At 44.1% G+C, this 12,945-nt stretch overlaps 1 protein-coding gene across 1 annotated transcript; it reads left to right on the top strand.

Moving 5' to 3' along the window:
* The first annotated feature begins 1,834 nt into the window (after positions 1 to 1,834).
* Positions 1,835 to 12,401, top strand: LOC115110705 (phosphatidylcholine transfer protein-like). Its single transcript, XM_029636562.2, is given in 7 exon segments — positions 1,835 to 1,997; positions 5,764 to 5,881; positions 10,287 to 10,366; positions 10,778 to 10,923; positions 10,925 to 10,941; positions 11,115 to 11,182; positions 11,713 to 12,401. Coding segments are annotated over 7 exon segments (543 nt in total). The 5' UTR covers positions 1,835 to 1,964; the 3' UTR covers positions 11,794 to 12,401.
* The last annotated feature ends 544 nt before the right edge of the window (positions 12,402 to 12,945 follow it).

The following is a 12,945-nucleotide window of genomic DNA, read 5'->3' as shown; positions in this document are numbered from 1 at the left end:
ATGATTACATAAAAGGTAACATATCATGTATTAGGAAAAGTGTTTGAGTTGGAGAGATCGAGTTTTACGCGTGGGCCAACTTCCGATAAACACACAGTGAATATTGTGTGATGAAGAAAAAAATCAGCATGTTCGATAAGTGTCTAACGAAGTGTTTAAACTTACCTTGCACGCATTTTCCATGCCCGCACCGTTTAAAATGTGTTTTTGCCCATCGATGAATAAAACATGGACTGTAATACGCTTTTGTATTCCAGTAACTCCGTATACTTTCAGAAGCCGACACAAGTGGGACTCCCCTCCGTCTTTGTGTACATTCAATTATAAACCAGATTCAATGTGTAGGTCCAGAACACAGTTTCACTCTCCACTTCGCTCAGCCAGTCTACAGCTCGCACCGTAAACGCTGTGTTGGAATTTGACTCCCATTCATCGGATGTCCCCGGTGCGTTTCCTCCTGTGTAAGAAAACGACTGTTTGACTGCCATCTTCTTGCATTGCAAGCACGTTTGTAGAATATCGGTGGCTATGGGGGTGGGGTGAACCAACAGCGGGCCACAGGTTTTTATTATTATCTTGGCTTCAGAGGAGGGGGGACCTTTTAACCTCTTTTGACTAAGGCAGGGCCAAAATGAAGCACAGCTGTTGGGATGTCCAGACACATTTATACAGCCTAGAACTGCGCATTAGGCCTTTGAAGCAGATGTTGGCTAATACGAAGATGAGTTATAGCAGTTGACATATTACAATATTATCACATCATTACAAACAAATATACACACACACAAACATACAAACACATACAACATACAAACACACACACTTGAGCCTACAATAGTATCCATGCACATATCTTCATGTTTGGTTATTTTGAATTAAAACCAGGGACTCTCTAAGATGATTGACATATGGTCTATTAAACTGGGACCATGGTTCATAGGACCTATGTGTCTAGAAATGCATGCTGTCACACACCCATGCTATGCCTGTGATCCAATGGCAGCCACCAGGGCCTGTGGATGGGATATGCCTACTGCCTGTAACACAAGTGCTCCCCAAGACAGATCTGATACATAGTAATGTGATACGGGGTGTTGTCTTGTCCTTTCCTTCCTGCAGTAAATCCCTTCCCAAAAAGAGACAGTGGCAATGGGAAATCATGGCTCTTCCACACAACCCTTAGCTGGACCATATACTGTCCGGCTGGAAAACTGGTTTTAGTAATTTGACATATCTCTAAACTATCCCTCAGAGGCACTTATGGAGTGACATATTTTAGAGTGATTATCATTTGGGCCTACCTTCAATCAGTGGCATATGTAAATGCTGAAATCGCCTGAAGAGTGCAAAGGATGCTAAACCACAGATCCACGGTTCTACCTCTGGAAGTTCCTAAAGGCATTGATATATTTTATTAAAACCACCAGATGTAGCTTATCCTATATTTGAAATAGACTACAGTTTTGGGATTTCTGAATGGAATGGGAGTGGTTAACCGCAGAATAATCATCAACAAGCAACTGAGACAGGGCACCAGCAGGACACAAAGCATTACAGATTATGTTTCCTCTCTATTGTAATTGGAGATGGTCAGTGCTTCCAAATTAAATTTTTCCTTGGATGGCACTTCAATTTGGAGGTGGGATAGACAAAGGAGCATTCCAAAAACATTACAGTGCAGATAGTTATTAACCACACACACACACACAGTTTAAATACAAAATACAATTTCAATCACAAAAATAAATAGATAGTGATTCTAAGTATATCACTGGAACGACTGACGCACTTCAGCGCACGCACGGCGTCTGAAGCGCACCACGGAGTCATAGATCACATGATCAAATGTCAGAGCACAGTTTGAAAACATGTCGCTGCACTTTACAGATGAGGAATTTCTGGAGGCATGGAAGGAATGAGATAAACCTCAGTTGGAGGGGGGGTGGGAGTTTTTCACAGAGACTATGGGTGTCAAAATCTACCGGCTGTATGACAAGGTACATTTAAGTTAATGTTTTGAGACAGGAATAGAAAGTGAAAACTGCTGTGTTAGCTTATCGGCGGTTAGCGTCGTTAGCTGGCGAAGCAATAGTTTATTCATTGTGATTATGCCGATTGACGTGATTGAATGACGCACTGGCATCGATCTGTTGGATGTGCTCGCACGTAGACTATTTTCACGTTTCATACGTTGTATTATTTTCACGTCGAAATGGACATTTACATGAAATAGCATAGAAGATTTTGTGAGTAGCCTGCGTTAGACTCGAGCAACAGGCCACTGGCAAAATGCGGAAGTCGTTATCATCAACTAAAGTGTTTTAAACGTCATATTGATGATTGAGTAGGCTAGGGGAGAGAGGGGTAAGTTGAGCCATTCAGAATTAATGTAAACATTAGTTTTGAAAGCATACTGTAGCTTGTCCAAAAAAAGTGGCCTTTTGGCACAACTTACCTCCGCAATTCAACACAATTATGATCGCTTTTTTGTATTTCAGTAATTTAAGCATATTTTAACAAGGCTCATCAACTCATCCCTGACCGCTGGCTACGTCCCTTCCGTCTTCAAGAGAGCGAGAGTTGCACCCCTTCTGAAAAAACCTACACTCGATCCCTCCGATGTCAACAACTACAGACCAGTATCCCTTCTTTCTTTTCTCTCCAAAACTCTTGAACGTGCCGTCCTTGGCCAGCTCGCCCGCTATCTCTCTCAGAATGACCTTCTTGATCCAAATCAGTCAGGTTTCAAGACTAGTCATTCAACTGAGACTGCTCTTCTCTGTATCACGGAGGCGCTCCACACTGCTAAAGCTAACTCTCTCTCCTCTGCTCTCATCCTTCTAGACCTATCGGCTGCCTTCGATACTGTGAACCATCAGATCCTCCTCTCCACCCTCTCCGAGTTGGGCATCTCCGGCGCGGCCCACGCTTGGATTGCGTCCTACCTGACAGGTCGCTCCTACCAGGTGGCGTGGCGAGAATCCGTCTCCACACCACGTGCTCTTACCACTGGTGTCCCCCAGGGCTCTGTTCTAGGCCCTCTCCTATTCTCGCTATACACCAAGTCACTTGGCTCTGTCATAACCTCACATGGTCTCTCCTATCATTGCTATGCAGACGACACACAATTAATCTTCTCCTTTCCCCCTTCTGATGACCAGGTGGCGAATCGCATCTCTGCATGTCTGGCAGACATATCCGTGTGGATGACGGATCACCACCTCAAGCTGAACCTCGGCAAGACGGAGCTGCTCTTCCTCCCGGGAAGGACTGCCCGTTCCATGATCTCGCCATCACGGTTGACAACTCCATTGTGTCCTCCTCCCAGAGCGCTAAGAACCTTGGCGTGATCCTGGACAACACCCTGTCGTTCTCAACTAACATCAAGGCGGTGGCCCGTTCCTGTAGGTTCATGCTCTACAACATCCGCAGAGTACGACCCTGCCTCACACAGGAAGCGGCGCAGGTCCTAATCCAGGCACTTGTCATCTCCCGTCTGGATTACTGCAACTCGCTGTTGGCTGGGCTCCCTGCCTGTGCCATTAAACCCCTACAACTCATCCAGAACGCCGCAGCCCGTCTGGTGTTCAACCTTCCCAAGTTCTCTCACGTCACCCCGCTCCTCCGCTCTCTCCACTGGCTTCCAGTTGAAGCTCGCATCCGCTACAAGACCATGGTGCTTGCCTACGGAGCTGTGAGGGGAACGGCACCTCAGTACCTCCAGGCTCTGATCAGGCCCTACACCCAAACAAGGGCACTGCGTTCATCCACCTCTGGCCTGCTCGCCTCCCTACCACTGAGGAAGTACAGTTCCCGCTCAGCCCAGTCAAAACTGTTCGCTGCTCTGGCCCCCAATGGTGGAACAAACTCCCTCACGACGCCAGGACAGCGGAGTCAATCACCACTTTCCGGAGACACCTGAAACCCCACCTCTTTAAGGAATACCTAGGATAGGATAAAGTAATCCCTCTCACCCCCCCCCCCCCCCTTAAAAGATTTAGATGCACTACTGTTCCACTGGATGTCATAAGGTGTAAGTCGCTCTGGATAAGAGCGTCTGCTAAATGACTTAAATGTAAATGTAAATGTAAGGCTTAACACCTAAAAAACACTTTACCATATCCCAGCGATAATGCCTTGCATTATGCCTGGAAATAAACACTTTAATTTTCTCAACTTACCCCAAGGCAAACATTTTGACTATATTTGCCCACACAGTTACAAGGATTCATTTTTATGCTAGGTTTAAAAGAAAAATACAAATCAAATCATCAAATGGTATTTGTCACGTGCCGAATACAACAGGTGTATGTAGACCTTAGGGTGAAATGCTTACCTACAAGCCCTTAACCAACAATGCAGTGTTAAGAAAGTATTTACTAAATAAACTGAAGTAAACAATAAAGAAATACTAATTAAGAAAATAACAAATAATTAATGAGCAACAATCACAGTAACGAGGCTGTACACAGGGGGAACCGGTACAAAGTCAATGTGCAGGGGCACAGGTTAGTCGAGGTAATTGAGGTAATATGTACATGTAGGTAGAGGTAAAGTGACTGTACATAGATAATAAACAGAGAGTAGCAGCAGCGTAAAAATGTGGGGGGATGAGGGGGTCAGTGCAAATAGTCTGGGTAGCCATTTGGTTAGCTGTTCAGGAGTCTTATGGCTTGGGGATAGAAGCTGTTAAGAAGCCCTTTGGACCTAACTTTTTGACAGTCTATTAATAGGGTGGCTGGAGTCTTTGGCAATTTTGAGGGCCTTCCTCTGATACCGCCTGGCCTTCCTCTGATACCGCCTGGCCTTCCTCTGATACCGCCTGGTAGCAGAGAGAACAGTCTATGACTTGGGTGACTGGAGACTTTGACAATTTTTCAGGGCCTTCCTCTGACAAAGCCTAGTATAGAGGTCCTGGATGTCAGGAAGCTTGGCCTCAGTGATGCACTGGGCCGTACGCACTACCCTCTGTAGTGCCTTGCACTCGGAGGTTGAGCAGTTGCCAGGCGGTGATGCAACCATGCTCTCAATGGTGCAGCTGTAGGACTTTTTGAGGATCTGAGGACCCATGCCAAATCTTTTCAGTCTTCTGAGGGGGAGTAGGTGTTGTCATGCCCTCTTCACGACTGTCTTGGTGTGTTTTGACCATGACAGTTTGTTGGTGATGTGGACACCAAGGAACATGAAGCTCTCAACTTGCTCTAATACAGCCCCGTCGATAAGAATGGGGGCGTGCTCGGCCCTCCTTTTCCTGTAGTCCACAATCATCTCCTTTGTCTTGATCATGTTGAGGGAGAGGTTGTTGTCCTGTCATCACACTGCCAGGTCTCTGACCTCCTCCCTATAGGCTGTCTCATCGTTGTCGGTGATCAGGCCTACCATTCTTGTGTCGTCAGCAAACTTAATGATGGTGTTGTAGGCTAGAGATAGTGGGATGAATGGCACCCTCAGAAATATGCCAAATATTGCATTTTGTGCTGTGTCTGTTGGGTATGGTGTGCCAAATTGTAGTCTAGAACTTTACGCATGCTCAGACAGTACCTTTTCACAGAATGCATTTTTGTTTTTTATTAAACCCCCTGCCTAACTCTATCCCCAGCTCAAGTTTCTGGAGAAATAATATCCTGTGCAAATCCAGCACATTTTTGAGGGTTGCATGTTTCTCCAACTGGCAATAATCAGAGCCCTGTGGTATGGGATTAGTTACATTGTAGGTGTGGTATATATTTGAAAGAGAGAACTTCTTTCATATGCTGTTCACAGGAAACTGGACTTTATGAGTACAAAGTCTTTGGAGTGCTTGCCACCTGCACTCCAGAACTGTGTGCTGATGTCTACATGGACTTGCCCTATCGGAAACAATGGGATGGATATGTCAAAGGTAAAGAGTTACGCAAACTCCCCCTAGATCGACTTTCTTCCATTCAAACCTCTTGTCACACTCAACCCCTAATAAGGGCCATTTATAAGACTTATAACACATTCATAAGCAACTCAATTCTGTCAGTTTGGTTGAGTATTGATGACATGGTATTGCATATTAATGCTTGTTTTATATGGTGCTTACTTATGCATGTGTTATTGTTCATATGTATAGCCCCTTTAACTCTTACTTAATTATCTCAAATATGAGCTCCACAAAATAGTTGAAACCATCACCTTTCCGTTGTCCTTTTCCATTCACTCCTGTTTTCTATCCCAATCAAACCAATCATAACTGAGATAAAAGGGATTCTTGGTTTTCATGAGGATCACAACAAGAGCACAGGGCCCGTTTGGCAGTTAATAACTTTTCTCATCTTTTGTTCTCTCTTGCCTCCCCAAAGTATCCAACAGGTAACATGTCTGTCCACCTGAATTTAGCCATAGACTGTAGCTATTGATGTTGTAGTTGGGTACTTAGCACTCTGGTATAGCCATGAGCTAATGTTGTTGTGTCCTTTGTGTATTTGTGTACTAGATATCCCTCTAGTGGTGTGGGGGCTGTGCTTTGGCAAAGTGGGTGGGGTTATATCCTTCCTGTTTGGCCCTATCCGGGGGTGTCCTCGGATGGGGCCACAGTGTCTCCTGACCCCTCCTGTCTCAGCCTCCAGTATTTATGCTGCATTAGTTTATGTGTCGGGGGGCTAGGGTCAGTTTGTTATATCTGGAGTACTTCTCCTGTCCTATTCGGTGTCCTGTGTGAATCTAAGTGTGCGTTCTCTAATTCTCTCCTTCTCTCTTTCTTTCTCTCTCTCGGAGGACCTGAGCCCTAGGACCATGCCCCAGGACTACCTGACATGATGACTCCTTGCTGTCCCCAGTCCACCTGGCCATGCTGCTGCTCCAGTTTCAACTGGCCTGGGCCCTAGGACCATGTCCCAGGACTACCTGACATGATGACTCCTTGCTGTCCCCAGTCCACCTGGCCATGCTGCTGCTCCAGTTTCAACTGTTCTGCCTTACTATTATTCAACCATGCTGGTCATTTATGAACATTTGAACATCTTGGCCACGTTCTGTTATAATCTCCACCCGGCACAGCCAGAAGAAGACTGGCCACCCCACATATGCTCTCTCTAATTCTCTCTTTCTTTCTCTCTCTCTCGGAGGACCTGAGCCCTAGGACCGTGCCCCAGGACTACCTGACATGATGACTCCTTGCTGTCCCCAGTCCACCTGACTGTGCTGCTGCTCCAGTTTCAACTGTTCTGCCTTATTATTATTCGACCATGCTGGTCATTTATGAACATTTTAACATCTTGGTCATGTTCTGTTATAATCTCTACCCGGCACAGCCAGAAGAGGACTGGCCACCCCACATAGCCTGGTTCCTCTCTAGGTTTCTTCCTAGGTTTTGGCCTTTCTAGGGAGTTTTTCCTAGCCACCGTGCTTTTACACCTGCATTGTTTGCTGTTTGGGGTTTTAGGCTGGGTTTCTGTACAGCACTTTGAGATATCAGCTGATGTACGAAGGGCTATATAAATAAATTTGATTTGATTTGATTTGATATTAATGTGCTTATTCAAATGTTTAAATAAGCCTAGACTGTGTGAACAAACAAGGGAACTTGAAGATGTTCTTTCAAGGGCTTGTATCTTGAAAATGTAGTTTTTTGTTTTGTCGACCCACTAAGAAATTACCAACAGGTTCCATCTTCAAATCAAATGTTATTTGTCACATACACATGGTTAGCAGATGTTAATGCGAGTGTAGCGAAATGCTTGTGCTTCTAGTTCCGACAATGCAGTAATAACCAACAAGTAATCTACTAACAATTCCAAAACTACTGTCTTATACACAGTGTAAGGGGATAAAGAATATGTACATAAAGATATATGAATGAGTGATTGTACAGAGCAGCATAGGCAAGATACAGTAGATGGTATCGAGTACAGTCTATACATATGAGATGAGTATGTAAACAAAGTGGCATAGTTAAAGTGGCTAGTGATACATGTATTACATAAGGATGCAGTAGATGATATAGAGTACAGTATATACGTATACATATGAGATTAATAATGTATGGTATGTAAACATTATATTAGGTAGCATTGTTTAAAGTGGCTAGTGATATATTTTACATTTCCCATCAATTCCCATTATTAAAGTGGCTGGAGTTGAGTCAGTGTGTTGGCAGCAGCCACTCAATGTTAGTGGTGGCTGTTTAACAGTCTGATGGCCTTGAGATAGAAGCTGTTTTTCAGTCTCTCGGTCCCAGCTTTGATGCACCTGTACTGACCTCGCCTTCTGGATGATAGCAGGGTGAACAGGCAGTGGCTCGGGTGGTTGTTGTCCTTGATGATCTTTATGGCCTTCCTGTAACATCGGGTGGTGTAGGTGTCCTGGAGGGCAGGTAGTTTGCCCCCGGTTATGCGTTGTGCAGACCTCACTACCCTCTGGAGAGCCTTACGGTTGTGGGCGGAGCAGTTGCCGTACCAGGCGGTGATACAGCCCGCCAGGATGCTCTCGATTGTGCATCTGTAGAAGTTTGTGAGTGCTTTTGGTGACAAGCCGAATTTCATCAGCCTCCTGAGGTTGAAGAGGTGCTGCTGCGCCTTCTTCACGATGCTGTCTGTGTGAGTGGACCAATTCAGTTCGTCTGTGATGTGGATGCCGAGGAACTTAACTTACTACCCTCTCCACTACTGTTCCATCGCTGTGGATAGGGGGGTGTTCCCTCTGCTGTTTCCTGAAGTCCACAATCATCTCCTTAGTTTTGTTGACGTTGAGTGTGAGGTTATTTTCCTGACACCACACTCCGAGGGCCCTCACCTCCTTCCTGTAGGCCGTCTCGTCGTTGTTGGTAATCAAGCCTACCACTGTTGTGTCGTCCGCAAACTTGATGATTGAGTTGGAGGCGTGCGTGGCCTCGCAGTCGTGGGTGAACAGGGAGTACAGGAGAAGGCTCAGAACGCACCCTTGTGGGGCCCCAGTGTTGAGGATCAGCGGGGTGGAGATGTTGTTGCCTACCCTCACCACCTGGGGGCGGCCCGTCAGGAAGTCCAGTACCCAGTTGCACAGGGCGGGGTCGAGACCAAGGGTCTCGAGCTTGATGACGAGCTTGGAGGGTACTATGGTGTTGAATGCCGAGCTGTAGTCGATGAACAGCATTCTCACATAGGTATTCTTCTTGTCCAGATGGGTTAGGGCAGTGTGGTTGAGATTGCATCGTCTGTGGACCTATTTGGGCGGTAAGCAAATTGGAGTGGGTCTAGGGTGTCAGGTAGGGTGGAGGTGATATGGTCCTTGACTAGTCTCTCAAAGCACCTCATGATGACGGAAGTGAGTGCTACGGGGCGGTAGTCGTTTAGATCAGTTACCTTAGCTTTCTTGGGAACAGGAACAATGGTGGCCCTCTTGAAGCATGTGGGAACAGCAGACTGGTATAGGGATTGATTGAATATGTCCGTAAACACACCGGCCAGCTGGTCTGCGCATGCTCTGAGGGCGCGGCTGGGGATGCCGTCTGGGCCTGCAGCCTTGCGAGGGTTAACACGTTTAAATCGTAAGTCATTGGCCATAACTTGTTTTGGGATTTCCAAATACTGTACTGTTGTCCTTTTTCAAGAAGAGACAACAGGGTTATGGATATCCTGGAAATGATAACTAACTGAAGTAACACATTTTCCTCTCCCAGAGACTTGTTGCGTGAGAGAGTGGAGTGGGCTTTTTATTGGAAACACATCCTTGGCTTCAGCTCCTGACTGCCGTCAAGCTTTTTGTTGTTGACTAAAATTGCCATTTCAATAGATTGGATAGATGCTGTATTCTGAAAGTGTTGTTGGTGTCTTTGCTTGCACATGTGATTGTATCTTGATGTGCGCTGTACACTTAGAAAAAAGGGTTCCAAAAGGGTTCTGCGGTTGTCCCCATATGAGAACCCTTTTTTGTCCCAGGTAGAACTTTTTGGGGTTCCATGTAGAACCCTCTATGGAAGGGGTTCTACATGGAACCCAAAAGGGTTCTACCTAGTATCAAAGGGGGTTATTCAAAGAACCCCTTTTGGTTCTATATAATACCTATACCCCTTTATAATACCTATACCCCTTTTTTCCCCCTAAGTGCAGCCAGTGTTCTAGAAGATGTATGATTTAATCATGTAATGAATAGTATGACATTATAGTATAATACCTATACCCCTTTTCCCCCCTAAGTGCAGCCAGTGTTCTAGAAGATGTATGATTGAATCATGTAATGAATATTATGACGACATAGTATAATACCTATAGTATAATAGATGACAGATGTTTCATGATGTAAGCACTGCTTTATTTTGTGTGTGCCCTTTTTGTTTTTTGCAGAGCTGCATGAGAAGGACTATGATGGTCGTTCAGCAATCTACTGGGAGGTAAAATACCCTTTTCCTCTGTCAAACAGAGACGTATCCTTAATGAAGTAAAATGTCCAAATAAATAATACATGTAGATATCAGGTCATCATGTTTCTCAGTAAAAGAAAAATAGGCCTGTGATTTTTTTAAACTTAAAAAAAAAACTAAATACATACTCCATATAGAATATCACATAATCCTGTTCTATGTATTCACCCACCCACAATGTCTCAATCTTGCTTTCATCTCTCTCCTCCTTTTCACATTTACAATGGGTCCGACATGGTGAAGTGAAAACAAGTATGGTTTATAGTATTAAGAGTAACGTGAGAAATGTATTGTTCTTTAGGTGACAACACGGGACAGTATATTTTCTCAAGGAGTAACTGATCCAGTCACAGGGTGTGGACCACATTAGACCATATTATCTCTACCAGGCTTCTTTAACGGTGTAAACCTCAGTACGTGTACGTCAGGGAGCGGAGGGACGTTGACGTGGACAGCAGGAAGATCTGGGTGGTCCTGGCTAAGAGCTCCCCACAGTCCCCGTTACCAGAGAAGAGTGGGGTGCAGCGAGTGAATGACTACAAGCAGACTGTGGCCATGGAGTGATGGTGGCACTAAAGGTACTGCTCACTCTAGAGTACACCAGATCCAATCAGAACTCATCCCTGTAGTACCAATTTAAATGTCTATAGGGGAAACTGTTCAGTTTTGAACTTGAATCTGTTGTGAATCTGTCTGTGAAGTCACTTGCTTTTTATTGACAGACATTTACATTTGCATTATTTTCTTTCAGTCTTCATGAATTACTTTAATAACCCTGGTGGTAATATTCCAACCTGGCTTGTGAACTGGGCAGCCAAGGTGAGTTCAGACCTGAGTGCTATCTAAAAACCTAATAGGGTTCTTTGTCTGTTTCCATAGCAGAACCCTTTGAAGAACCCTTTTTGATTCCCGGTAGAACCCTTTTGGTTCCAGGTAGAACCCTGTACACAGAGGGTTCTACATGGAACCAAAATGTGTCCTATCTGGAACCAGAATGGTTCTTCTATGGGGACAGCTGAAGAACCCCTTTGGAACCTGTTTTTCTAAAAGTGTAGCAGTTGATCTTTTCTGTTGGTGGGATGGCTGACATATTCATAGTAGAGTAATAATAAAGGAGTACTATAGAATTAAGAAAATGGTTTGTTTACTCACATTTATATCTACTTGCCAGTTATGAATGCCCCAAAGCATGCCCTGTTATCTCAATTGGAAGGCTTTATTCACGCTGTTAATCTCAAGCAGATGTTTTGTGTTAGGATGCCAATGGTTGCCCCATTTGGGTGTGTCTACTCTGCTAGTCTATCCATGAAGTTCATTGACAAAGGCAGCTATTCCCCGTGTTTCAACAGAGCGGAGTGCCTGCCTTCCTTACAGACATGCAGAAGGCCTGTGGCAATTACTCAAACTACTGCCAGAAGAACAAGAAATGAACGCCCTTTGTGGGAAGTCGCATCAAAGCCACAAGGATTGTATTTTTCAACCCATCGTTCAATAAAGTCTACACTTAGTGTCTGAGGGCCATTGTGGGTGTTTTGGGTATGGTTGGAGACTTATTACAAAGTCAATAGGTGAAAGTGGTGGTGGTGTAATCTGCAGCTGGATGTGGTACTGACTGGGGCATGTACTGTATTTTAGTTATTGTATAAAATAAAATTCAATTGAAGTTATCTGGTACTGAATTCCTACTCCTATGTAAATGTTGTATTTTGGGCATGCCCACAGTAAGGGCTTGGATGAGATCTGTAGTGATCTACCCCCTGTTTTAACGAGTACTGTTTCTTTGACTACAATGGCTTTTCCTTTTATTTTCCTGTTTGTTATGGTCAAATGTATGTTGTTTTTTAAATCCTACATTTTTTCATGTATGAATGTTCAGTCAATGAATGATATGCATTTTTGCACTTGTGATTAAGCACTGAAATCAAATCAACTTCCAAACCTTAATGTCTATAGGAAGAAATGCAGTGCTGTAATTATATGTATTTCCCTAATGGACATTTTGAATGTACATAAAATCATTAAAAGTTGCCTGCACTGATTTGTTGTGATACTTGAAATTGACAAACACGATAATGAAATAGTTTAAGTTAATTATTCATATGTTGAATCTTCGAGAGCTAGGCCTATACCTCTTTATCCTTGTGTGGTTGCAATTAGGGGTCCAGTTCTGTGGAGGTGATACAGTGTGTATTACTATCTAATTTACATATCAATAAAATGACGGCTGAGATGAAGCACTGCATCATGCATTATTTGACTGAAGCCTGTAGACGCTTTTCAAAACAGGACTATCACCTTAATCGAACACAATATTTAAAAAAGTGTATTTTCCACCTTTTGGCGTTGACCAATGAAATGAACTGTTTCTGTGGCTCGCGCTCCGCCTTGCGGTAAAAATGATATGTTCACGCCACGCGGCCCTGATCTTGGTGATGAAGTTGATATACTTTACTTGACCTTTCAAATTTGATACATTGTATCTGTTAATTTAATTCTCTCACCGGAAGTCCTGATGTGTTTTGTAAATACTAGTTATATTGAAGATACATTTTACAGGGTATTTCTTGATATCTGAAAAAGGT

The sequence above is a fragment of the Oncorhynchus nerka genome, linkage group LG26 (genome assembly GCF_034236695.1).
Source record: "Oncorhynchus nerka isolate Pitt River linkage group LG26, Oner_Uvic_2.0, whole genome shotgun sequence".
Lineage (NCBI taxonomy): Eukaryota > Metazoa > Chordata > Actinopteri > Salmoniformes > Salmonidae > Oncorhynchus > Oncorhynchus nerka.
Note: the sequence above shows the minus strand (reverse complement) of the source record. Positions and strands in the feature narration are given on the sequence as shown.